The sequence below is a fragment of the Ochotona curzoniae genome, unplaced genomic scaffold (genome assembly GCF_017591425.1).
Source record: "Ochotona curzoniae isolate NIBS_2020 unplaced genomic scaffold, NIBS_Ocur_1.0 scaffold_3835, whole genome shotgun sequence".
NCBI classification, from domain to species: Eukaryota; Metazoa; Chordata; class Mammalia; order Lagomorpha; family Ochotonidae; genus Ochotona; species Ochotona curzoniae.
Window position 1 is genome coordinate 27896817 of NW_024467114.1, and position 25777 is coordinate 27922593.

At 41.5% G+C, this 25777-nt stretch overlaps 1 protein-coding gene across 1 annotated transcript in view; it reads right to left on the reverse strand.

Moving 5' to 3' along the window:
- PALS2 (protein associated with LIN7 2, MAGUK family member) overlaps positions 1-25777 on the reverse strand; it is a 68035-nt gene that overhangs the window by 16402 nt on the left and 25856 nt on the right. The window contains exons 4-7 of the mRNA XM_040964948.1: positions 17571-17723; positions 14182-14334; positions 13558-13785; positions 1156-1287 (exon numbers count right to left, since the gene is read on the reverse strand). Coding sequence (XP_040820882.1) covers positions 1156-1287; positions 13558-13785; positions 14182-14334; positions 17571-17723 — 666 coding nt within the window. The remainder of the gene's footprint in view (positions 1-1155; positions 1288-13557; positions 13786-14181; positions 14335-17570; positions 17724-25777) is intronic.

The window sequence follows — 25777 nt, forward strand, 5'->3', positions numbered from 1 at the left end:
CCCAGTACCTGTCTCCTTTCTAATAAAAATAATAAGTCTTAAAGAAAAAGAGAGATTGGAATGGTGACAGGGTTAGACGACAGAAGTGGAGATGGTGTTCAAAGAAAAGGGAAAGGAGAGGAGGGAAGAGCAGAGAAATTCATACAGGAAACAGAAGGCAGACAGCAGGTTTTTAAAACAAGGGTTCTAATTTAAGTGAGGACTGCAAAAAGAAAAAAAAATTAAGTAAAAACCTGCTGAGATGGTGGACTGTCTAGTTTACTGATTTCTTAGTTCTCTCACAACACACTGGACACACTGTACTTACACAAAGTAATGTCTTAAGCGCAACATAAGGACAACATTGAAGTTGCCCATAAAATGTATTAGTGATGGTGAGTTACCAACAGCTCAGGTGGCTCAGTCCCTGAGTTCTTTCCTATTACATCTTACTCTTTCATAACAAATTTCACTTGCTTTGATAAAAGATTTCAGAGCTCAGATTTGCCAGTATCCCTAGTTTTAAACACCGTGGTGGATTAAAAACAGAAACAAACTCACTGCTACTGCTATGGATTCCCAAACATGCTAGGGAGAAGGGAGAAAAAAAATAACATCGCCACACCTTCCGGTAAATGGAGAAAGGGAAAAATATTTCATTTCGTTGTACACACACATTGACTCAAGAACATACACAACTGACAGAGCAAACCTCCGGGCAAGTGGATCAAGAGATCTAGGACCTGAAGAAATTAGGCTTTCCTTACCATGAACACAGGGAGGACAGACGAGAGAAAGATGACTATGCTTACAGCAGAACACATACGGTGAGACAAGGCTAAACCAAGAGCAAATGCTGAGAAGGAACCACTCCAAGTGAGTTCTTCTGGCCCGACGGCATGCTTTGAGGCATCGCCATGCAGAAGGGCTGATGGTCCCAATCCCCAGGCCAGTGCCAACAGCTCCACAGGCAGGATAATTCTGTCACACAGCTACTCACAAACTCCCTCTTTGTTGGATCTTCTGTCACAGAAATCAGTAGCCGTGAAGCAGGAGTTGGATCATGTGGGGGAAAATTCCACTGGAACAAAACTAACACCTTCCTGAATGTTCAGGTGGTGGCCAGATCTAAGACTGTAGAATGACAGCTGAGGAACCTGTGAGAGGCATACTAACCTGCCACCAGTTTGGGTCTTCTCTGTTTACGATCTGAAGAATTTCTCCTTTGGAAAACTTCAATCCCGCTTCTTTGCAAGGTATTAGGTTATCATTATATGGGTTATAATCAAAATGACACTTCACAAATACCTAAAACACACAGCACAATGAGAAACATTATACATCTGTCATTTCTCACTACTCCTGACATCCTTTTCAAACCACCTTGATCTGAATGTAACTAACAGTGTACTGAGCACTTAGGATAAGGACTTGTCTCAGAGTATTAATACGATTACTTGCCATCACAGAGAAACAGCATAAATACTAATACATAATGACGAACGTTTAATGTTCATGACTATGAAGTAAATCAAAAGTGTTATCTTAAAAGTTAGAAACGATTAAAAAAATAAACTTTTAACTGTTACTAAGGGACTATACTACTGTGGCAATTCGGGGGAAGGGAAACTCAGGAGGGAAGACCCCCTATATCTACAAGACTGGAGAGGGAAAATCCAAAAATAAAGAGAACAGGAAGTTGTTGCCTCTGTTAAATCTCTCTTCTTTATGATAATAAATTTAAAACATCTTTGTGTCTGGTTTAACCTATCCTAAACTATTTCATCCGAAATCAACAAAGAGCTTGACTGTCATTTTATCCTAACGCTCTTAAATTTTGCTCTACTTTTTTCACTTGCTTTTCCAACTAACATTGAAAACTTTTTAATGCAGTTACGTTAATACTACTTTCTAATGATTCTAATATATACAATTGATTTAAAGCATATACCAAAGATCTATAAAGTGACTGAAGGAATCCCCAAAACCAACATAAAATATTTCATTCTAATGTCGGACCTGTAATATATCTGGTACTTACACATAGATTTAATTGATCAAAACGAGTATAGAAAATACTTTCCTGGAATTGTCTTGATCTTATTTTATATAACCACTTAAATTTAGATGATCAGCATAAATTAGTTACAAGACAAATACTGAAAATGTCTTAAGATCATTATTTTCTACTTAAACACTTTTAAGCACTCATCTCATATTTACTTTGTTTAAAAGTGTGAGTTACCACTATTAAAATCTCCAACACTTCAAATATTTTGTTCATTTGCATTCTATTTATTTCCATTTTGTATGAAAGGCAGAGAGAAGAAAGAGAAAACCTTCTATCCACTGGTTTCACCTCTCAAATTCTGGGCCAGATAGAACCCAAACACCTGAGCCATCACCTGCCTCTTCCTAGGACACATTAGTAAGCAGCTGTATCAGAGCTGGCGTAGCTGGGACTTGAACCAGGAACTCCAACAATGAGATGTGAGTGTCCCAAGCAGCGACTCAGACTGAATCACTGCTTCAAGTGCCCAACCCTGAAGTCTAATTAAGCACTTTCAGTATTTGATAGCAAGTTCACACCAGCAGCTTTCTTAAAACAGGTTTGTTTTATACATATTTAAGGAATATGTATAAACAGTTCATTTATCATCAAGAAGTTGTAAATTTTATCTTCTAAAGAACAGCCTTAATGATTATCAGCAGGTAAACCAAATAAGCAGAAAAGCACACAATCAGTAAAAATAAAGGTTTTACTTGTTCATATTTCCACATGATACAACCAAACAATATATTTAAATGAAGTCAATATAAAGGTAAAACTAATGTGATCAATACATTCTGAAGTAATGTTAAAATAACTAAACTCAGTTGCATGCAATAAAATTTCATTTTAAACTATATGATTTTTATAAAAAGTTCTGAACATTTTCAATAGCTTTGAAAGGCTAGAAATTCATGCTTTAAAAAATAAATAAGTCAATTTCTTCCCCCAGATACACATTTTTAGAAGTAACTGAAAAGCAAGCAAACACTATTAAGAGTGCTAAAACTGTGAGTTGGCTAACTAGATAACTACATGCAGCTCAATATGTTGGCAAAAGACAACACCACCAAAAAAAACAAAATGACAAGTTAAATCAAGGTACATTTAGTTGACTGATACAACAGCAAAGCCAAGTGCCAGAGAATATTCTTCCAGCAATACCATACCTGATAGAAACATGCTGACTGTCTCTCCGTAGTGATGCAACTCTAAAAATACATTTTCAACTGTATAAGTCAGACTTTGAAGTGAAGATAAACTAACAAAATGTAAACTCTTGGCTCATCTCATCTCACTACTTCCTCACTCTTTGGGCACAGCACTTCCCTCCCGAATCAACCCTTCACAAGGGGTACTGCATGCAAATTTTAAGGGATAGAAGCAAAAAATTAAGAGGTATTATTTGAGATGAGGCTGAGAAAAAGGGTTGCTGTGTAAAGTTGTGAAAGAATCTGTATCTTAAGGAAGGTGTGAGTGAAGACCTGGGCCCTGCCATCCGGCCCTGAGTGTAGCCATCACGCTTATGTGCAATGCTTGGTCCTCATAAAGTTCAGATTTCACAAAGCTCAGAGAGTCACTTTTCCACTCCTTTCGGAATATTCCAGAAATGCCATAATTTGTGAAATACAAACTACATCTCTGCAAAAATTTCTAGAAAAAAACAATTCTTTTTTCTCTCATTAAAAAAAATTTTTTTTAATTGGAAAGGTAGATATACAGAGAAAAGGAGATACAGAGAAAGATCTGCCATGGGCTGGTTCACTTCCCAAGTGGCAACTACACAATGGTTAGAGCTGAGCCAATCCCAAGCCAGGAGCTTCTTCTGGGCTTCCCACATGGCTGCAGGGTCCCAAGGCTTTGGGCTGTCTTCATCTGCTTTCCCAGGCCACAAACAGGGAGCTCGATGGGAAGTGGAGCAGCTGGGACACGAATCAACACCCATATAGGATCCTGGCATATGGAGGGGAAGTGGAGCTGCCAGAACACAATCAACACCCATATGGGATCCTGACACACACAAGGCAAGGATTTAGCCACGAGGCTACCGCCCGTTTTTTTTTTTTTTCCCCACTTGTTAAGCTAATTTGGGGACATTTATCTCATGTTCACAAACTCAGATTAACCTGGCTTTACTTTGAACTTTGAACTTTAAAAAACTCTGAAAGGGGCCCGGCCACGTGGCCTAGTGGCTAAAGTCCTCGCCTTGAATGCGCGGGGATCCCATATAGGGTTCTGGTTCTAATCCCAGCAGCTCCATGTCCCATCCAGCTCCCTGCTTGTGGCCTGGGAAAGCAGTCAAGGACAGCCCAAAGCCTTGGGATCCTGCACCCACATGGAAGACCTGAAAGAGGTTTCTGGCTCCTGGCTTTGGCTTGGAGCAGCACTGGCCATTGCAGCTGCTTGGGGAGTGAATCATTAGACAGAAGAACTTCTTCTCTGTCTCTCCTCCTCTCTGTATATCTGACTTTGTAATAAAAAATAAATAAATCTTTAAAATAATAATAATAATAAAAACTTTGAAAAAAATCAATGATTTCAATTTTTGACCTTCACTTAGGTAATGACCTTAAACCCGTAAAGATTTAGCCAGATTATTATACTTCATTAGATACATTTTATAGAGTATTTCACTGATAGGCTATACATGTTGATGTCACTCATTATTAAGAAGGTACAAAACACTGCCTCTTAAAATATTTCAATTTCATATTCTTATTACCAAGAACAGTCAACAATTTGAGGTAGACAGAACAGAGAAAAAGGAAGTGCAGATGTTTTTCAAACTTGGGAGGGTCTGGCATTTTGCCACAGTGGGTTAAGCCACCTGCTTGAAATGCCTGCTTCAAGTTCTGGCTACTCTGCCTTTAACCCGACTTCCTGCTAATGCATCCTGGGAGGTGATGATGGTGGTTCAAGTGCTTGGGACACATGTTCGAGGCTCGCTTCAGCCTGGTCCCAACCTGATTACGGCAGGCATTTGAGAAGTTAAGTAGTGGATGGATGATTTCTTTCTCTCTCTGTTGCTCTTTTGAGCAGGTGAAAATGAATATTAAAAAACCCCAAGCAAAAATGTTCAATGCCAGAGTAAAAACAAACAAACAAAAATCACAACTATTATTATGAAAACATTTTTTCCTATCTAATCAGATAAACATTGTATTGCTTGTACTGTGGGCTAATAGGCTTATGGAATGATATTTGAATCTGTTGGGAGCGCAATTTGGTAATAGCTAGCAACATTACAAATGTATAAACCCTCTGACCCAGTAATCTATGTCTGGGAATGTATTAAACAGGTATTAATGTGATACATACAAAAATGACTTGCAAGATGATTAAGTACAGACTTGCTTCTAAGAGGAAAAGATTAGAAGCAGTCTCTTTAATGGTAGAGAAGTGCATGCAGCACAAGCATCCCATATGGGTGCTGGTTCGAATCCTGGGGCTCCATTTCCCATTCCAGCTCCTTAATTATGGCATGGGAAAGCAGCAAAGGATGTCCTTGCGCCCCTGTACCCGTGTGGAGACTAGAGGAAATTCAGATTAGTTCAGCTCTGGCCATTGCTGCCATTTGAGGAGTGAACCAGCAAAGGGGGATGATTCTGTGTCTCTCAATGTAACTCTACCCTTCAAATAAAAATAAAATAAATATTTAAAGGCAACTTTATAAAATATAATGCCATATGGTTGTTTTTAAAAAGTTTGTGTATGCATGTGTGTGTCAAGAGGCAATCAAGGACCAACGAGAAAGGATCCTTAAAATACATGGTTTAGGGCCAGGTGTCATAGCCTAGTGGCTGAAGCCCTCGCTTTGCATGCGCTGGGATCCCACATGGGTGCCAGTTCTAATTTTGGTGGTTGTGTTTCCCATCCAGTTCCCTGCTTGTAGCCTGGGTAAACAGTCAAGGACAGTCCAAAGCCTTGGGACCCTGCACCCATGTGGGAGACCCAGGAGGCAGCTCTGGGCTCCTGGCTTTAGATCAGCACAGCTCTGGCCATTGCAGCTGCTTGGGTAGTGAATCAGTGGATGGAAGATTTTCTTCTCTGTCTCCCCTCTTCTCTGTATATGACTTTACAATTAATATATGATTTAGATATAAAAATAAAGAAACCACATAAGGTACAGTATAGCATGTTTAGTATAAGGAGAATAAAATAACCTTTATTGACTTGCATATGACTAAAAAAACACTGCAAAGATAAACATCAGTTTCTTACTGGAAGTGGTGAACACTTATTGGAGAGCTAGACATATTAAAACTGGAGAAATCATATGAAAAAATTTTTTTTCAAGACATCAGGATCCAGTGAAGACTGACGGGGAACAAGATGGAAAGCAGATGCCCCTGCTAACTGTACAGAGGAAGTTCCCAGGTTGCAACCCAGGGAGAGATTCTGGGCGAGTGCTGGAGGTCTCCACGCTGAGCAAGAGGCGCACCCAACAAAGCTTCAAAAAGAAGAGCTGAGAGGCTCATCACACGAGGCTAAGTAACTGTATCCTGGAATACAGTTCAGGTAGAGCTAGAGAGAAGAGAGATTTGCCATCTGCCAGTTCTCTCCTCACATGGTCACGAGTGCTGGGACTGGGCCTCATGGAAGCCAGGAGTGTGAAACTCCATTCGGATCTCCCACGCTGGTGGCAGGCATCCAAGACCCTCAGCCACCTTCTGCGGCTTCCCCAGGCACGTTACCAGAGCAGGCTTGGAAGTGGAGCAGAACTTGGACCTATGTGGGATGGCAGCCTGGCAGTTTAATCCGCTGCGTCACAGGTTGATGACCCCTGCTTAAGACTAAACAGCCAGCATACACTGAGTTAACACGCACAATTCCTGGGAGCCAATAAAAATGACCAGTACATAAGGAAGCAGGAAATGTGCCCTGGAATGAGTAGAAAATTCTATTACTTAAATGGCCTGTTGTGATAGAATTAATAGACAAAGATATTACAATAATTATTTTAACTTTACATATTGGATTCCTAGGTTCAAGAAGCTAGAGGAAGGATCTGGCATGTTAAGCAGACACATGACAGACATAAAAGAGGGTACTCCATCAGGTGCGATCAGCAACAGACTGCAGAAGGGCATAAGAATCAGTGAGTCACACAAAGAGCCACTACAGGGTCTACGGGCTAAAGTCCTCACTTTGCATGCACTGGTTCTAATCCTGGCTGCTCCACTTCCCATCCAGCTCTCTGCTTGTGGCCTGGGAAAGCTGCCAAGGACAGCCTAAAGCCTTGGGACCCTGCAGTCACGTGGGAGACCCGGAAGAAACTCCTGGCTTCAGATTGGTGCACCTCGGGCCGTTGCGGCCAACTGGGGGCTGAGTCAGCGGAGGACGGAAGATATTCTTCTTTGTGTCTCCTCCTCTTTGTATAACTGAGTTTCCAATAAAAATAAATCAATCTTTAAAAAAAGGTTAGAAAAAAATGATATAAACAGCTATCCAAAATGGAAAGTATGAAGAAGTAAATGAAGAGAGCTTAGATAAAACGATGGGACAACTTCAAGGAAACTAACACCTGAGGAAACTTAACAAGTTGGTGGAAAAATACAATTAAAAAGTGTGTTACTTTGTTTTTTTTCTTTAAATATGTTGAAAATGGGTGAAATGTAAAAGCATACTTCATTTGGCCATAACATGTAAGACATAAAACCATCAAACTCCCAGAGGAAACCACAGGAGAAAAAATCTTCTGGTCTTGGACCATACGAAGATTTCTTATGAAAAGTATGATTTGTAAGAGTGAAAGAATACAACAGACTGAACTTCACTAAAATGAAGAACTGTTGCCCTTCGAATGACCGACGCTGTTAAGCAATGGAAAAACAGGTCAGAGACTAGAAGGGAATAGTCCTGGCAAATCACAGTTCTGATGAGGCACTCGTGCTTCTGGAGAGCAGACCGTCAGCACTGCACACGAAAAACAAAACAAAACAAAACAAAAAAAACGGAATAATGCTAACTGCTAAGGAAATGTGGATGCAAACCCTAACCACCGCACATCCGTCAGGATGGCGGAAACTAACCAGACCAGAGCACATCTGTGTGAACTGATACAATTACATCTGAAAATAGTTTACTTCCTTAAAAGTTCAATATATACCTTTTTTATCACCCAATTCTTGAATTTCTATGCACCTGAGACTAATGCACAAATGTTCATGGCAGGTTTATCAGTAAAAGCCCCCAAATGGTAACACAAAATTGTTCATCAGTTAGCTGATGAATAAACAGGGATATAGCTACCCAAGAGAATACTTCTTGTGAATAAGAAGGGATGAACTAGAAGGAATACACACATGTATCTCTGGATGTAGTTACTATTTGCATGCTTGTCTACTTGCTTCCAGCTGCATGTAAATAAAGCAATCGCTCTAGGCAATCACTGCCCCGCAGAGTTTGTGAACACTCTACTCTGAGAGGTAGTATTGGCAGTAAGCTATTCTCCCAAGTCTACAACCTTTTGCCATCTGATGATATTAAGAAAAAGAAACAGGGTGGTGGGATGCAAGCATACCTATAATCACAGAAAGCAAAGCAGTGGCTACCCTGGGAGGGAGGGAGGGAGGCAGGCAGAGAAACGGAGGGAGGGAGGAGAGGGAGGCAGGCAGAGAAACGGAGGGAGGGAAGGAGGGAGGGAGGGAGGCAGAGAAACGGAGGGAGGGAAGGAGGGAGGGAGGGAAGGCAGGCAGGTGGGCAGGATGGCCTGACACAAGTGGACTTAAGGAAATGTACTGGGGTGAGAGATCTGCTCATGACCTTGGTTGTGTTGACAGCTTCACAGATGCACATGATAGCCCGTACTTATTGAACTACACACTTTATTAAACATGTTATTTACACGGACTATCACCGTGACATTCTTACAAACATATCTTCATTTTACTGAGCAGTGTTACTGACCCAGGTTCCCTTACGCTTGATTTTTCTGAGAACAGGAATTCAATTTTAAATACTGCCGTTATGAATCTACCAATTCCTTCTGTTATTGAACAGTTTCTTTTTTCACTGCAATTTGTTATCTATCATACACTAAAGTAACATATGTGCAGGTCTTTTTTTTCCTGAGCTCTGGGTCTTTTTTTCACTGATCATGCTGTTTATTTCAATGCCAACACTGGAATACTCTGATTGCTACATATTAATGATAATCCTCTGTTGGTTCTTTGGCTACTTATTCTATCAAATTCTGTGAACAACTCGTTTGGAAAACTGAGTAGAATCCCACTGAATCTACAAGTCAATTTAAAGAAAACAGATATCTTCATATCTTCATAATATTGTCCCTCTGATTCTCTTAATCATCTTTGGTGTGCTGAGGTCCAGAATTTTTTTTTTTTTGGATTTATTCCTAGAAATAAATGTGACACACTCTAATTTGCAAATCAAAATTTAGTTATGTTTATAGATGTTGATGACAAAAATGCAAATAACTTCTGAATACTGACCTTATTCTCAAACATTGTAAACTCTTGTAGCTAAGTTGTTTGGGCATAGTTTATGCTCCAAATTCTGCTGTCGATAGCTCATTTTGCCTTCCCAAACCGTCTGCCTTCCACAATTTGCCTCTGCTATCCTTTGCTTCTGAGAGGCCTTTCCCCCTAAACTATGTAAAGACTACTCACTTTCATTTTAAACTTTCTCACTTCTGTGGCTTATAAATAACTTGGTCCAAGAAGTATCTAGAGAGCAGTATCCTAATACAGGAATTTAAAATATTACAGATCTATAATTCGTTAGACTTTAAAACATTTTCAAAAAGCAGTTATAATTCTTGAAAAAGATTTTTGTGTTAGAGCAGTTGAATCAATTTGGTTTGCTTTGCTGTTGGAAGCCTCATCAAAACGCTGAAGAAGAACAGCCTCCCTCCGCAGTGGTGCGTGGTGACTGGCCGGCCAGCTGCTGCCTGCCCTGAAGCTTCTCCACACACCAGGCTGCCGGGAGAGGCCAGTGGCATTTGCGTCAGCTGTCTCGTCTCAGCAGGGCCAGGAATGGCCAAGGCGTCCGATGATGCCAGGGGTGGAACCTGGTACTACTAAACCGGATCTCCACCCACTCCTCTTCACCACCTCTGTATCAGTATTGTTTAATTTCTTTGAGAACTGAAGATTTTTCTTGAACAGAAACTGTTGCCGTTATCATCTGAGGGGGACTTTTTTTTTTTTAAATCAATGCGCAATTTTCCTGAAATTTGGCAAGTTGTCCTTGGTTTATGATGGGGTTGGAGTCTTTCATTTTGTTGGAAATGGAGTTTCATGAGGCACTAGGGTTGGCAGCTAGCTGAGAGTTCAGTTTTTGATTTTAAAGGAGAAACTAAGATTTGAATATTCAGAAGGTTCTGTTTATTAATATAGTCACTTACAGATTTTTCTTACATAAAACTATGCTAGTCTTCCTAAGACAAATCCAGCTCAGGCATATTGTATTACATTTTTCCATACAAATAAATTTGCTTTACTAGCATTTTGCTGAGAATTTTTGCATGTACAGCTTCAGTGAAACGGCTCTACAATTTTTCTTTTAAAATTTATTTGGTGCCCCCATCACCCTGACCTGAAAGGAGGAACCAGCATTCCCATCAGCTGGCCTCCGTGAAACACTACCAACAGCGGTCTGTGGACACCTAAGTTACATGTAAGCTGAAGCACTTCACAAGGCTACAATTCCTACCTCACCCTGATTCTCAAATTTAAAAATACCTGTCTCATAGAAGAGTTTGGACTTTTGACCAGCAGCTCAAAGGGCTCCAATAAGGAGATCCACTGACCACTCTAAAGTCAACATGTGGCTGGGCGAAGAGTGCCTGCCTTGCAGCTGCTCACACAGCAGTGGGGGGACAGGCTCCACAGCACCCCAAAGCACCTGTAGTTAGCACCAAATCCTACACTCCAATTCCTTTTCCATCCTGACTAAGCACTTGCTATGCAATGTGGCCATAATGTGCGCAAGTTGAGGTGTATTAGAAAAACTAGCATGGATTTCTTTCCTGCTTCACAGTTTAATAGAGAGAAGATTCATTCTTATGTAGACTTCAGCAACCTAAGCATATGACTGCTTTGCTAATGGAGACTTTTTTAAAGATTTATTTATTTTTATTGGAAAGGCAGACATACAACAAGGAGGAGAGACAGAAACGAAGATCTTCCATCCAATGATTCACTCCCCAAGCAGCTGCAATGGCAAGGAGCTGTGTCACTCCAAAGCTAGAAGCCAGGAGCCTCCTCTGGGTCTCCCACATGGGTGCAGGGTTCCAAAGGTTTGGGCTGTCCTCGACTGCTTTCCCAGGCCACAGACAGGGAGCTGGATGGAAAGCAGGGCTGCCGGGATCAGAATCAGCTCCCATATGGGATCCCGGGCGTGCGCCAAGGTGAGGACTTTAGCCACTAGGCTACAGCATCAGACTCTAAAGTTGAGATTTTTTTTTATATCTTTTCACTTAAAGGAAGCATTTTTATGACTTCTCTTTGACACATCTGAATTGCTAGTATCATTCTCATGTTCTCTGAGACATCATTGAATTTAAAAAAAAAAAAGGTGGGGGGGGGCGGCGGCTAGCTGAACACAGCACTGCAGCAGCAGAGCAGTTGTGGCCCTGATAGTGAAGCAGGGTGAGTCACTGAAGGGCAAGATGTAGTGAACACAGCGTGGCTGCTGGACACAGGCATGGCTGCTGGACACAGGCGTGGCTGCTGGACACAAGCATGCTTCGTGTCTGGGGAGAGGCAGGACAAGAATGGTGCAAAAATACAACCTATGATTTTGCCTCTGGAATTTTCCATTTAATAGTTTCAGACCATAGGTTGGTCATAGTCACTGATATTGCCGATCAGGGGAGGACAACCATGCTACACAGTGGAGCTACAGCTGGAGCAGCTGAGGAGGCTCAATGTCCTTGCTGTCCCACAGCTTTCTCCGCAGGAAGTGGCCCAGGATTTTGCCAGGGTGGTCCTGGCTTGTGGCTAATGCTTTGGTGTAACAGGTAACACTTTTAGCTTTCCTTCTCATAAAAAAAAAAAAAAAGTCCTGCCGTGAAGTCCTGCATGTCTCAGTCTCCCCTTTAGGGGAGGACGGGCCCGAGATTCCCTGTGGACTTTGTAAGCTCCCCTCCCACCTAAGGACTAAAGAAAACCAGAGCTTGAGAAAACATGTGTGGCAAAAATCCATGCATTTCATGCAAATCACTTCACCAGGTGCAAAATTTACAAGGGTATCTGGGCCAAAATCCAAGCTATTACTGCTATGAAACTTTTGTTTTGTCCTAAAATGTCCATTACGTCGTGGTGAGCTGGAAGAATTCTGGAGCTTGGATCACAGTGTGGTGCGGGGCGGGGGTAGAGGGAATCAACAAAACTTTCCTCAATATTATATCACAACTAACATTCAATAACAAATATATATTGCCCACAATTCTTTCTTTTGAAGATGAAGTCTCTACTTCCATTTCAGCTATGCTCATTATCAAGTTTATTTTTCAGAATTCCAATTGATACAATAAAACTCATGGTTACGTAGCTTAGCCTATGTTCTAAAGATCAGACCACTCAATCAATGCTCTCTCAAAGAATGATATGGAAATATACAAACTGAACTATGTCACTCTTAAGAACATAAGATACAATGACAACACAGAGTTTCACAGAGTGAAAACAGAATGCCACTCATGTACCAAAAGAAAAATTTCCAGCACAAACCTGAACAGGGGAGGTATCCAACTAAAAAACTGCCAGGTATTCCCTCTATTGCTTCATTATCTGGACTTAGAAACCCTCTCCTCAGTTCCAACGTGCGGACCGGAACTGCCAGTGTCTCCGTGCATCTTCTGTTACTTTGTTTCTGTACGCACAGCTACCTCACCACCACCATCACAGCAGTGGTGCCGGACGCTGCTCTGCAAGCATGATGTGAGTTAACTTGTTGACTCCTCACAACAATCTTGTGAGGAGAAAAATATTATCTCTGAATACATAGATGGTAAAAATTCAGCTCAGAGAAACTAACCAAGCAAGCAGAAGAACCAGCATTTAAACCCAAGCAGAAGATTTAACTATGTGTCAGTACTGCCTTTCACAATCACCACGCACTTGCAAATACGTACACATGTGCGTGTGCCAGCGACCTGATCTCTAGGATTCAAATTCATCCAACATAATGTGGCTGATCATCTTTACAACATTCTAAAGTCCAGTTATCTGTTACATCTAAACACAGATCCCAAACCAAACGTATGCAAACCAAGCGTTGAAGGTCATCTTTCAGCCATACCCATCCCCTTTGCCCTCATCCCTCATCTGGCCTGCCCGTCACAGGAACACGAGGCGGGAGGTGGTTTGAACTGCCTGATAGAACGCTGAGAAGGTCACACACCTCAATGATGTTTGCTGGATAAACGAGGCGATTCAGAATCACTGAGTCAGACAGTTGGCTTTTCCTTTTCATCAGTACAATAGTTAGCAGCTTCTGGTTTTATCCACCAAGGTGATTAAAGCAGCATAAGGAATATTATCAAATACTTTATTACTAACCTGCTGAGGAGTAATGGTATCTCTGTAACTTGGTAAGATTTTTAAAGTGACGCTTCCACTAATATTTTTCAGCAATTCTTGTAATTCCTTTGGATTGTTCCCAACCTCATGGCCGTTGACTTCCTTAATGATGTCTCCCACATGCAGCAGACCCTGCCGGTCTATCATTCCGCCATGAAGGATTCGGGCAATCACAAGGTCATTATTTTCAACTCTAAATGTTACACCCTGTAGTGAATAAGGGGAACAGAATTGCCATGTATTTTGTTGAGTAGACATATTTAAATATTTATGAATATATGTAAGAAAACTCCAAAACTAGATCTATGAATCACTCCTAACTTTTCCTGTGTTCTCACCTACTGGACATCTCAAGCCCATTAAGCTACATGCACCTGTGGCAATCTGCTGCTCCATCAAGAAAGGTTAACTCTACACATAAAACTTATGCTAAGATGTGGGGAGTAGAAAAAAGCATTTATGCCTTTCGATGGACTTAATTTGATAAAACAATCAGTAATACAGTTTTTGCAAGAATACACCAGGAAAGAAACAAAGCAAAACAAAAAGTGACTGCGCCACCAACTATTTCAGAGTGAGGAAGGCAGTGATTCATTTACTTACCAGTGGCTCCCCAGCTCTCTTGTGAATTCCTAGAATACGAATAGCATCTACAGGTAACAACTGATTATTGATAGAAGAGTTATTCATTTCTGGGCTCGATGGAGGGGAATCATAACACTTTGATGCTACGATGTCATGGGCTTCCAGGAGGGACTGTAACGAGCCAGAACAGCCTGTGGTTATTAGCCACGGATGGAGTAAGTCACCAAGCTTAAAACAGATTTATTAACATTCCTGCTTTAGGATTGAAGAAATTGAAAAAAGTCACTTTTTTTGTGGGGCAGGGGAGGCAGAGGAAACACAGAGACATACAGAAAAAAAGGGAGGGAATGTAGGGGACAGAGCAAGTGACAGCCCATGTTCTGATTCACTACCCCAAAGGCTTGTAAGAGACCTGGGCCAGAGCAGCAGCAATTCAGTCAATCTAGGCTTCCCAAATGGGTGTCAGGAGAACAATGACTTCACTATACGCTGCCTCTCTGGGTTTGTATCAGCAGGAAGCAAGAGCTAGGACCAGGGTACCGGGGCACTAGCTGACCCAGAAACTCCCAAAGGGACAGTCATCTTCACTGGCAGAGTAACTGCTCTGCCAAACGCTGAACCAGTTAAAGTGTTTTAGATTTATATTTATTGAAAAGGCAGATTTACAGAGAGCTCTTCCATCTGCTGATTCACTGACCAATTGGTTGCAATGACCAGAGCTGAGCCTATTAGAAACCAGAGCCAGGAGTTTCCTCTGGGTTTCCGACACGGGTGCAGGGTCCCAAGGGACAGGGTCCCAGTTGGGAAATCTTTTTTTTTTTAAAGATTTATTTTTATTATGTTTTTATTGGAAAGGCAGATATACAGAGAGGAGAGAGAGACGAAGATCTTCCGTCCGATGATTCACTCCCCAAGTGAGCGCAACGGCTGATACTATGCCAATCCTAAGCCAGGAGCCTCTTCCAGGTCTCCCACGCGGGTGCAGGGTCCCAAAGCTTTGGGCCGTCCTCGACTGCTTTCCCGGGCCACAGGGAGCTGGAAGGGAAGTGGGGCCTCCGGGATAGAACCGGCGCCCATATGGGATCCCGGGCGTGCAAGGTGAGGACCTTAACCACTTGCGGGCCCAGTTGGGACATCTTTAACAGCTTTCCCAGGCCTAGTGGCTGGATGCAAAGTGGAGGAGCTGGGCCACTCACAATTTCACAATGGTATCTTAAAAATAGAAGGAGTAACAAAACTCATTTTTACTACTCAAGAGCGCTATTTTTAAGGGCCTGGCACAATAGCTCAACTGGCTAACCCTCCCCCTGGTTTGTGTCCCAGCTGCCCCACTTTCCATCCTGCTTTTTGTGGCCTGGAAAAGCAGTCGAGGATGGCCCAAAGCCTTGGGACCCTGCACCCATGTGGGAGACCCAGAAGAGGGTCCTGGCTTCTGGCTTAGGATTGGTTCAGCTCTAGCCACTGTGGCCACTTGGGGAGTGAACCAGCAGATGGAAGACTTCTCTCTCCTTCTCTCTGTAAGTCTGCCTTTCCAATAAAAATAAACTAATTAAAAAAAAAACTGCTACTTTAAATTACTTTTTAAAAAGATTTATTTTATTTTTATTGGAAAGTCAGATATACAAAGAGGGAGAGAGACAGAGAGGAAGATCTACTCTTCTGGTTCTCCCTCACGGGTGCAGGATCCCAAGACCTTGTGCCATCCTCCACTGCTTTCCCAAGCCACGAGCAGGGAGCTGGATGGGAAGCGGGGCAGCCGGGATTAGAACCGGTGCCCATATGGGATCCCAGCGGTACGTGTCAGGCAAAGACTTTAGCTGCTAGACTACGGCATCCAGCCCTTAGATAACTTTTGAACACTGAAAATTGGTGAAGGATCAGATATAGAATACCACTGCCCTTTTGGTAGGAGATACATTACAGAATCTGTGAGCTCATGAGAAGCAGCTCACTTGTTTATAGAAAAAGAGCAGATGATAAATAAGAAAATAAAAAAATTCATGCTGCAACATTTAAAAAAAATATTTATTCAAGTACAGTCTTCATGCTACAGCTTCTAATGAAAACACGGATATGGGCTAGGTACACTATTTATCAACAGGTGAGTGGTTGATAGGAAATGACAGTTGTATAAAAATTAGAACATTAGCACAATATATTACTTCCTGGTGAATGGATTATCATCACCCTAATTAAGACATTAATCTTAGCGTTGGTGGTAGTCTATCCAAATATTATACATCATCTGCTGTCATTTATATTTTTGTTTATGAGAGACAGAGAGAACAAACCCTATCTGCTGGTTCAGTCCCTGAATGCACAGGAGCTGGGAAGTGGATCTGGATGTCCCATATGGGTAGCAGAGTCCCACGTGCTTTGGACATTACTGCTGTCTCCCCAGACATTAGCAGGAAGGCAGAATTCAGAGTGGAGCAAGGGAACACAGGCAGTTACACAGGGATACAGGAGTCTGTTAACCCCTGTGCCAATCTCCCACCCCACTCAGGTAGCTTAATTAATATTGTTTCACACCATTTACAATACAGACTAGGTCCAACTAATGAAAGAATCACCAATCTTTCAGCCACGACTTCTGTGTACAGGAAATCGAAGGGATAATTAAACAATACAGTGGGGGGGGGGGAAGCAACTAGTCAAATCCGGGGAGGGGGACATCCTACAAGGGGCTGTTCTCAAGAGGCTGACATGATCAAAGGCAAAGTGGGGGCTCCAGCCAGATGCCACCCTTAGATGTGGGCTGGGAACTGGGGTGTGACACACTCTCCTGCAAAGCTTTCCCACCATCCTCAGGATAACATCCAAAACACATTAGAAGAACTTAACCATCTGGATCCTACACGAGGCTGGCTGTGACGTGTGTCATTTTTATTCTCTGCCAGTTACACTGACTTATGCGGGAATCATCTCACTATAAATCTTCATTTTTCACAGTAGTACTGTTGGAGGCTCACAGAACGTTTTGGCACAGAACAAAAGGGTGTTACCATTTGATTTTCAGTGCTAAGATTTGCAGACAAGCCCAGGCCTGAGAAGCAATGTACGCAAAATGTGCATTACTGGGCCCCAGGAGGACTGGAAAACAGAGTAGGAGCAAACAAGAAAAAAGTCCATTATCTCAGTGAAAAATTATCTGTTGCATGTGGCCTGATGGTGAATTAGAGCTGCTTTGTTTAACCACAGAAAAGAAAACCCACTGTTAACATATCCCGTTATAGATACTGTGTGTTTATAAAATGTAGATATATTTGACCATGTAAATCTATTCATGTATCCTCAATGCATCAGGATATTAAAATACCTAAGTTGGGATTTATACACTTAGAAATTCACTGCCTTAAACGTGAACTTAACTGGTACTTGGGAGCACAGTGACAGGGAAAGGTTACCTGGAAGTGCGGCTCTTTGAGTATGCCAGCTAGTTCTGCCGCGTTCTCGTCCACACTGACCAGAGGGGTGATGTCTTCCAGAATCTCATTGACTAACTCCAAATTATTGTCACTGACAGCTTCTAGTTTGGAGTCTTCAAGCCTCTCGTGAGCCTGAAAAAGTGACCGTGACTTCAAGTAACAGCACTTACTTGTTTTGCCCTAAACCATGGCCTACTTACTGATTAAAAAACAACAACAATAATAATAATTTTGAACACTAATACTTGAAATACTAACTCAAAGAAACCAAATTTAGTATTTCAATCAGAGGATATATGTGTATCTTATGATAAATATATTATGTAATTTAATAAACGTTGGCTTCTATTTCTACTGTAGACATCATAAAACAGAACTCATTCATATATATATATATATATATATATATAAACAAAATTTTTGAAGAGGCTAGGCGACTTTTAAAACCATGGATTCCCTGCCCACTGACACCATTTCCTCACCACTTCCCTGTTGAGGCTCAAATGCTGGGAGCTATTTACACTTTATCAAAATGACAGAAATGAGCATAGCAAAAACAAAGGCATAGAACCAGCATGTCAGATTTTTTGAAAGACAGAAAATCATTGTGGAAAGCCCAGAATCCAAAAGCCACTACTTTTTAATTCTTAAAATCAGCAGACAATAGGATGCTGGACTCTGCCAGTGCTCATGCCTGCAATGAATGACTTATGACTGTGTATTACTATACTGTAGTAATAATATAGGGGAACTCAGAAGGGGGGAGAGAATTGGGGAAGGGATAAGGGAAATTTGAGGAACTGTATCATAAAATGATAATAATAAAAAGAAGTAAAAAAAAAAAAACACATCAGCAGATAAACCCTTTCAGAGCAGGCGACTCTGGCCCTGAATGATCCTCTCCTGTCTGTGCCTTGGGTTGTTTTGTTATTCAGATTTTCACAATCTTTCCCACAGAAAAATAGACCACGAATTTCAGTGTCACAGAAAATTGGTAATGTCAATTATCCTTTAATTGCACCAACAAAGCAGTTTTATATTCTAAATGAGAAAACATGAGACAGGCTCATTTTAAAAATGGCCTTTGGTTTAATAAATGGCTTGTATGTAATTCTGAAGATGGGAAAACCTTGATTATCAAGATTTAACTCAGAAACATAACCATGTAAGGTGCCAAAACCAAACATTTAAAGATTCATCTCTGTAAGTGCATAAGAAAAATCCAGATTGGAGTGGTAACAGTTTCAGACACCTGGTGTACATTTTACATGGCATTTCCACCACACTGGTGGGGATCCTTCAGAGTTCACATATGCCATATTCTAATGTTCAAAAGACAATCTTTTTTGTTTCCTTGCTTTAAAATTTTTATTTTTATCTCTCTGAAACACAGAGAAGTCTTCCATATGCTGATTTGCCCCCCCACAACTCCCAAACAGTGGCAAATAAACGGTTGGGACTTGTATTAGGCCAAAGTCAGGAACCTGGAACAACTTTGGGTCTCCCATGTGGGTAGCTAGGCCCAAGCACTTGGGCCATCTTCTGCTTTTCAGACCATTTTCAGGGAGCTCACCAAAGTGGAGCAACCAGGTCTCTAGGCAGTGCCCAGTGGGATGCTAACATCCCAGGGGGAGGCTTAACTTGTAAAGACCACAAAGCAACTCTGGTCTTTTTGTTTCAATGTAGTTTTTTTTTTTTTCTATGTAACTCACAGTGTGAAATAGTTCTTAGTTGGATGCAATGTCTACATAATAAGCCACATTTTAAAGAAAATCTGATACTTGAAAAAAACCTGATAACTTGAGAAAGAGCTGTTAAATGAAAAGAAATTAGTCAAAAAGAGCAAATGTAATTTAAACAGAGGAAGAAGCTTCTATTAGACTTTGATAAGGAAACAGAAATTATAGACTAGAAAATGTCACAAAGAATTGGAATGGGTAAATGTGTAATTTTCTGAAAGCATTAACACAAGCCAGACAAGGACAGGATGATAAGGACTTTCATCACAGACCATGCTATGATTATCATCATTGGAAGACGGGTGGGTAACTCCACAATGAATTGATTCCTGTAAACAAGCGAAAATTGTCAGTTGTTTAAATACAGATATTTACTGGTTAAATTAAAGCAATGAAAAAACTAGGAGTAATTGGGGCAATGTTTAGCTTCCACTTGGGACGCTTGCACCCAACCTCAACACATCAGAGTGTTTGGGGTTGAATCCGAGCTCTGCTTCAGATTCTAGCTTCCTGCTAACTCTTACCCTAGGGGATGGCAGGTCTGACCCTGAGGCACTTGGATTCTTGTCACTCCTGTCACTCATCTGTGGACTTCCGGACTCCTTGGCCTGACTTGGGTTGCTGTGGGCATTTTGAAATAGATCATCAGTTGTCTCTCCATGTGTCTCTGCCTTTTAAATGAATCTTTAAAACATTTATTTACACAGAGGTAGAGAGAGATCTTCCATTTGCTGGTCTAGTCCCCAAATGGTTACAACAGTCAGGGCTGGGCCAGCCCGAAGCCAGGAGCCAGGAATTTCATCCCAGTCTCCGATGTAGATAGCAGGGGCCCAAGCACTTAACCAATTGGTGCTGCTTTCCCAGGCACACTTGCAGGCAGCTATTCATTTTTTTTTTAAGTTTACTTGTTTTTATTATTATCATTTTGTGATACAGTTCCATAGATTGTAAGATTATCAGGAAGGGTAAGGGAGAATGGAGCAAGACTGGAGAGAGACAAAGGAGCATAGATGTATGTGTGTGTGTGAACATGTATGTGTAGGGTGCTGTGCATGTGTGTAGCACATGAACCGCATAGATTGGTTTCTGAGAAAAAAGAATCTAATTAGACAATATAGAAATTCTTGGCAGGAGGCAGTTGGAGAATATAAATCAAGTTACTGCGACAATTAACATGGAAAACCAATTTCTGAAACTTCATTAGGCTCAAACAGGATCAATATTACTTTTCCCAAGGAAGCAAATACTGGTTCATATTTATTAAGGTGTAGCTTTTTAAGCTCTGATACATAGTGAAAGAACTCGGGACCTCTAATTCACTTTTAAAGTCAGAATCTATTTATTGGCATTCAACAGGCAAGTGCCAACTTGAGTTTAATCAAACTAAAAAAGGCGAAGGCAATACTAAAGACTTACTGGAGGGGCTTACTTGAATAAATGTGTCTTGGTTCCTTCAAGAAATGACATTATTAGAAGTGGGCTGGCATTGTGGCAAAGTAGGCCAAGCTGCTGGCATCTCATAGAGATGCTTCACTTCCAACCCAGCTCCCTGCTAATGTGCCTAATAAAGCAGTGGAAGTGCTTGGACTTCACAGCCTTGTGTGAGACTAGCCCTGACTGTTGTGGCTATCTGGAGAGTGAACCACCAATGGATGAACGCTCTCTCTCTGTAACAGCAAAAGACAAAACAAACAAACAACAACAAAACGAAATCTAACTGAACAAACAGATTTCACTTGCTAGAAGCGGACAGAAGAATATACCACAAATGCCTCTTTGGAACTCAGACTTGACACAAATATGGCCCAGCCTTCCTGTATGGCCAGTTCTAAGAACCCTGTTCACCACTGCACCTAAGAAAAATCAACTGCAAAGAAAAGGTTCTTTCAGAACTTCTGAGTATTTCACCAAAACATGGTCCACGGACCAAGCATACCTGTAAACCCAAAGCATTTTATGGAGGAGGCACTCAGCCCAGTTGGATAGGACACCAGTGAAGAGGCCACATCACTCCACACTGGGGTGTTTGGGTTTCATACCCAGTTCTGGTTACCAGTTCCAGCTTCCTGCTTAATGTAGACCCTGGGAGGCAGGCAATGGTTCAAGCAGCTGGGTCTCTGCCACCATGCGACAGAGTTCTTGCTCTGGCCACTGCAGGCATCTGGGAAGTCAAGCAGTGCCCAGGAGTCCTCCATCTAGTCTCTGTTTAACTTGGAAACAATAACAAAAACTATTTTTGCTAAAACTTGTGGACTATATCTAAAGTGACACAACCACTTAACAGTAATAATATCACTATGAATATTTGTTTTTCACTCTTAGAAGCCATATAAAATTTTTCATCTTCTCATAAACATGGATAGGTAGTCATTGCTTATTAGTTCTTGAAAACGCTTAGAAGAGCATAGGATGTTAGGAGCTAAGAAAGCATCCCTTCTGTTCTCAGAATGAGGGGGGAAAAAGCTGAATAAAGAGGAAATCAGCCACTCTTTTTTTAGATTCATCAGAAGTCATATGGAAAACTGCTACCCACTAAACTGGACAAATGGATACAGGGAATCACAGCTTGTTTGGACAGAAATCTAGAAGTAGAAACTTCCACTGAAATCAGCACCAGGTTAGGGAAATTTAGAGGAACAACTGATGCGTTGGCACAGGCTCAGTGTAGACAAGGTGGGGAATTAAAATCCAGAAGCTGATGGGCTCAGTCCTGGAGAGCTCTCATACTTGTCAGCTTTACAGATGGGAGATGGGGGACTGGACACTGTGGTGTCTGGTTTAAATGCCACTTACAATGCCAGTACCACATACTGGAGTGCTGGTTCAAGTGTCTGATGGGCTGCTTCCAATCCAGAGCCCTGCTAAAGGTCTAGGAAAGCAGCAGGTGACCGCCCCCCCCCCCATTTGGGCCCTGCCCCAGCATGCTGGAGGTGCAGCTGGAGTTTCAGTGCAGCCCTGCCTGTTGCTGCCATTTTTAGAGTGAACTAGAAAATGGGAGGTCTCTGTCTGTCCCTCTTATGTCATTCTGTGTTTTAAATAAAAACTCTTAAAAATCCAGGATACCTACAAAGTTCTCATAGTAAAAACTGGAGGGAGAATGGTTCAAATTTTCAGCAAAAGGAAGGTTAGGCAAGTTCAGCTATTCAGAGATACCCTTAATGTATCTGGTCTTTCTTAATGAGACACTTTTAAAGGAAACTATTTTGTTAGAGTTGGTCTAGCCCAGGGGAAGGAAAATATTCAATCCATCCTTCTTGATTCATCTATTTTGAGGGAAAACACACACAAGATTCAGACCTAGTCACAGGACTACAAAAACACTAACCCTCACCCTCAACACCACAGCAATGCGGTTCTGGTATAATAATAAGAATGCAACTTAAAAGAACGTTAGACTTTACATAACTAGAAGTCTGGGGGAAATCTGAAGATAACATGAGCAATAAAAGACAAGGCATCAGAGGAAAGGTTAGCTTGACACCTATGGCTACAGCATGGCAAAGCCAGATAAACCTCACCGTAAAAGCTATTTGCTTCAAGTTCCTTTAGCCAAAGACCAGCTTTCAACAGAAATAACAAAAGGACACAGTTTGAAGACACACGGCAAGTCTTCAGAACCAGACTCAGACCTGAGCTGTCATTCTCTGGCTGGCAACGTGTAATATCCAGGACCACCATGCTAGAGGCCCTTGTGGGAAAAGCGGACATCACAAAAGAGCATTGTAGGTAGGAAGCTAAGCCAAGAAACAGAAACCCTAAGAAAGTACAGGATACAAATAACAACAAAAGACGAACAAATGATAACACGCCTTTGATCAGCTCACACTCAGCACGGCTGAAGACGCCATCAGTGAGCCTGAAGACACGGCAACAGACACTTCTGAGGTGCAAATGCAAAAGACAGAACAGAATGTCCAAGCACTCTGAGACAATTACAAAAGGTGTAACATGCGTAATGGGAATACTGGAAGGAGAAGAAAGAAACAGAAGAAATCTTAGCAGCTGCAATGACAGAATTTCCCAAGATGAACGGCAGATACCGAACCACAGACCGAGGAAGCTCAGGGAACACGGAGCAGCATAAATAACTCCCAAATCTAAACCTACACCAGTAAAATTCAAGCTAGAGAGAACCAAAGAAAAAGAAATATCTTTAAGAGCTGTGCTAATTTTACAAGGCACATTTCAGAACAAGAAAAATTATCGGGGACAAAGATGGGCATCATGTAACAACAGGGTCAATTCTCCCAGAAGATATAACGGAACGGAATGTATACATGCCTAACAGGGTGCCAAAGCACATGACAAAATATAACAGCTGCAAGGATCACTGCATGAATTGGCCATTAGTTCCTCGCTCCGTAATGAAGAGGCCCCCGCGGGCAGACAGTAGGTAGGATACCGAACAGTGCCACACATCAGCTGGACTTCAGCGAACTCTGCAAGGTACCCCAACAGCAGAACACATTTCTTCTCCAACTCCCCATACAGCGTTCACCAAGAGACAGCAGCAGAGGCTGCACCACACACCTTAACAAATTCATTATAAAAATCATGCCAAGTACGTTTTCAGACTCCACAGAAAAATAAATGGAAAGCTCTAAAACAATCAAAAAGAGGTTAAGCAACACACTTCTAAGTAACACATGGGTTAAAGAAGTGTTGAGAGAAATGGAAATCAGGAAAATAGGTTATTTGAAAGAAGAAAATTTGGTTCTTTGAAAACATCAATAAAATTGAAAACCTCTTTGCCACTTAGTGGAAAAAAAGAGGTAAGGCAAAAATATAGTGATACTGGTCAAATAAAGGGGGAACATAATGGATGCACATCACAGGAACAATTCTAAGCCCACAAACTTGATAACAGAGATGAAATGAGCCAGCTCTTTGGATGATTCAGGAGACACAGATAAGACAAATATCCCTGCCAACAAAATCAAGTCAGCCATCACTCTTCCAAAACCAATACCAATTTCCTACAATCTCTTTGATAACCAAGCAGAAGAAATACTTCCTAATGTATTCTATCAGGTGTGCACTGCTCTTAACATCAAAACCAGATGAAGACATTAACCAGATGCACACACAAACTTTGCTTGATAAATTTTGGGGTTCACAGAAATTTGAATAGCACAGAGGTCCCACACACACGGAAACTTTTCCCGAATCCATGTTCAGTTTCTCCTGTTATCCATTCTAGTATTGGTGTGGTTCATTGGTCACAACTGATGAACCAAGACTGAACTAAAACCCACAGCTCACACTAAAGTTCACTCTGGGTTGTGCAGTTCCACGGGTTTGACAGACACACGCTGTCTGACAACCTTTACGGCATCATATTGCCCCACGGCCTCAGAAACTTCCCCTACTCCCGACAGATATTCAACCCTCTTTCTCACCACTCTCGCCTTCAAAACCCTGGCCTACTACTGATTTTTTAAATGGTCTTTGTGGCTTTTTTCTAGCAATGTATATTTAAGGTTCTTCCCAGTCCTTTTATTGGTTGACAGACCATTTCTTTTTACCACTGAAGAATATTACGGCATGTGGAAGAGCTACACTTCATCCATCCACCTACTGAAGAACTTCTTAGATGCTTTAAGTTTTAGCAGTTATAGATAAAGCAGCTATTCACTTTGGTGTGAAGGCTGCTGTTATCAATTTATGTAAAAAAAAAACATACCAAAGAACAGAATTTCTGGGACATATGGAAAGGCTATGTTTAGCTTTATAAGATGCTGCTAGATTGTCTTTCAAAGAAGCGGTACCATTTCACATTACCATCAGCAAGACACCAGAAACATGAATGCTTTGTGAATATTCCTCCTAACATGGTAACTTGCCTCTTTTTCTTCTTTTTAATAATAAAATTTACGGGATTTCTCATTTACTTTCTCATTTGAGAGGCACACACACACAACTCATCTCCCATCTATTGGTTCGTAGCAGCTTGGGGCTGGACCAGCCTGAACCCAGGAGCCTGGAATTCCATCCAGTTGTCCTACCTAGGAGACAGGGATCCACGTGGTAGAGCTGTCACCTGCTGCTTCCAGGTGTCCATCAGCAAGAAGCCAGAGTAAGTGGACTGAGGGACTGCACCGGCTCTGCATGAGATCAGCAGTCCCCAAGGCCATCTAACCGCTCTACTACGGCTCACCTTTTCATTAATGTGTCTTTTTCTAAGAGAAGTCTCTATTTTCACAAAATCAATTTTATGAAATTCTCATTATGCTTCAGTTCTCTAAAAAAAAATTTTTTTTTTTTTTGAAATGTAGAATGACAGAGAGAAGGAAAAGCAGATAAGACTGTAAGCAGAGGAGCCAGGACTGGACCTGTCAGTGATATGGGATACAAGCATTCCAAACCACGGTTTAACCTGCTGCGCTATAATGCCTACCAATTAAATTTTTCCCATGATTTTTGTGTTATTTTAGACAACTTATGTGA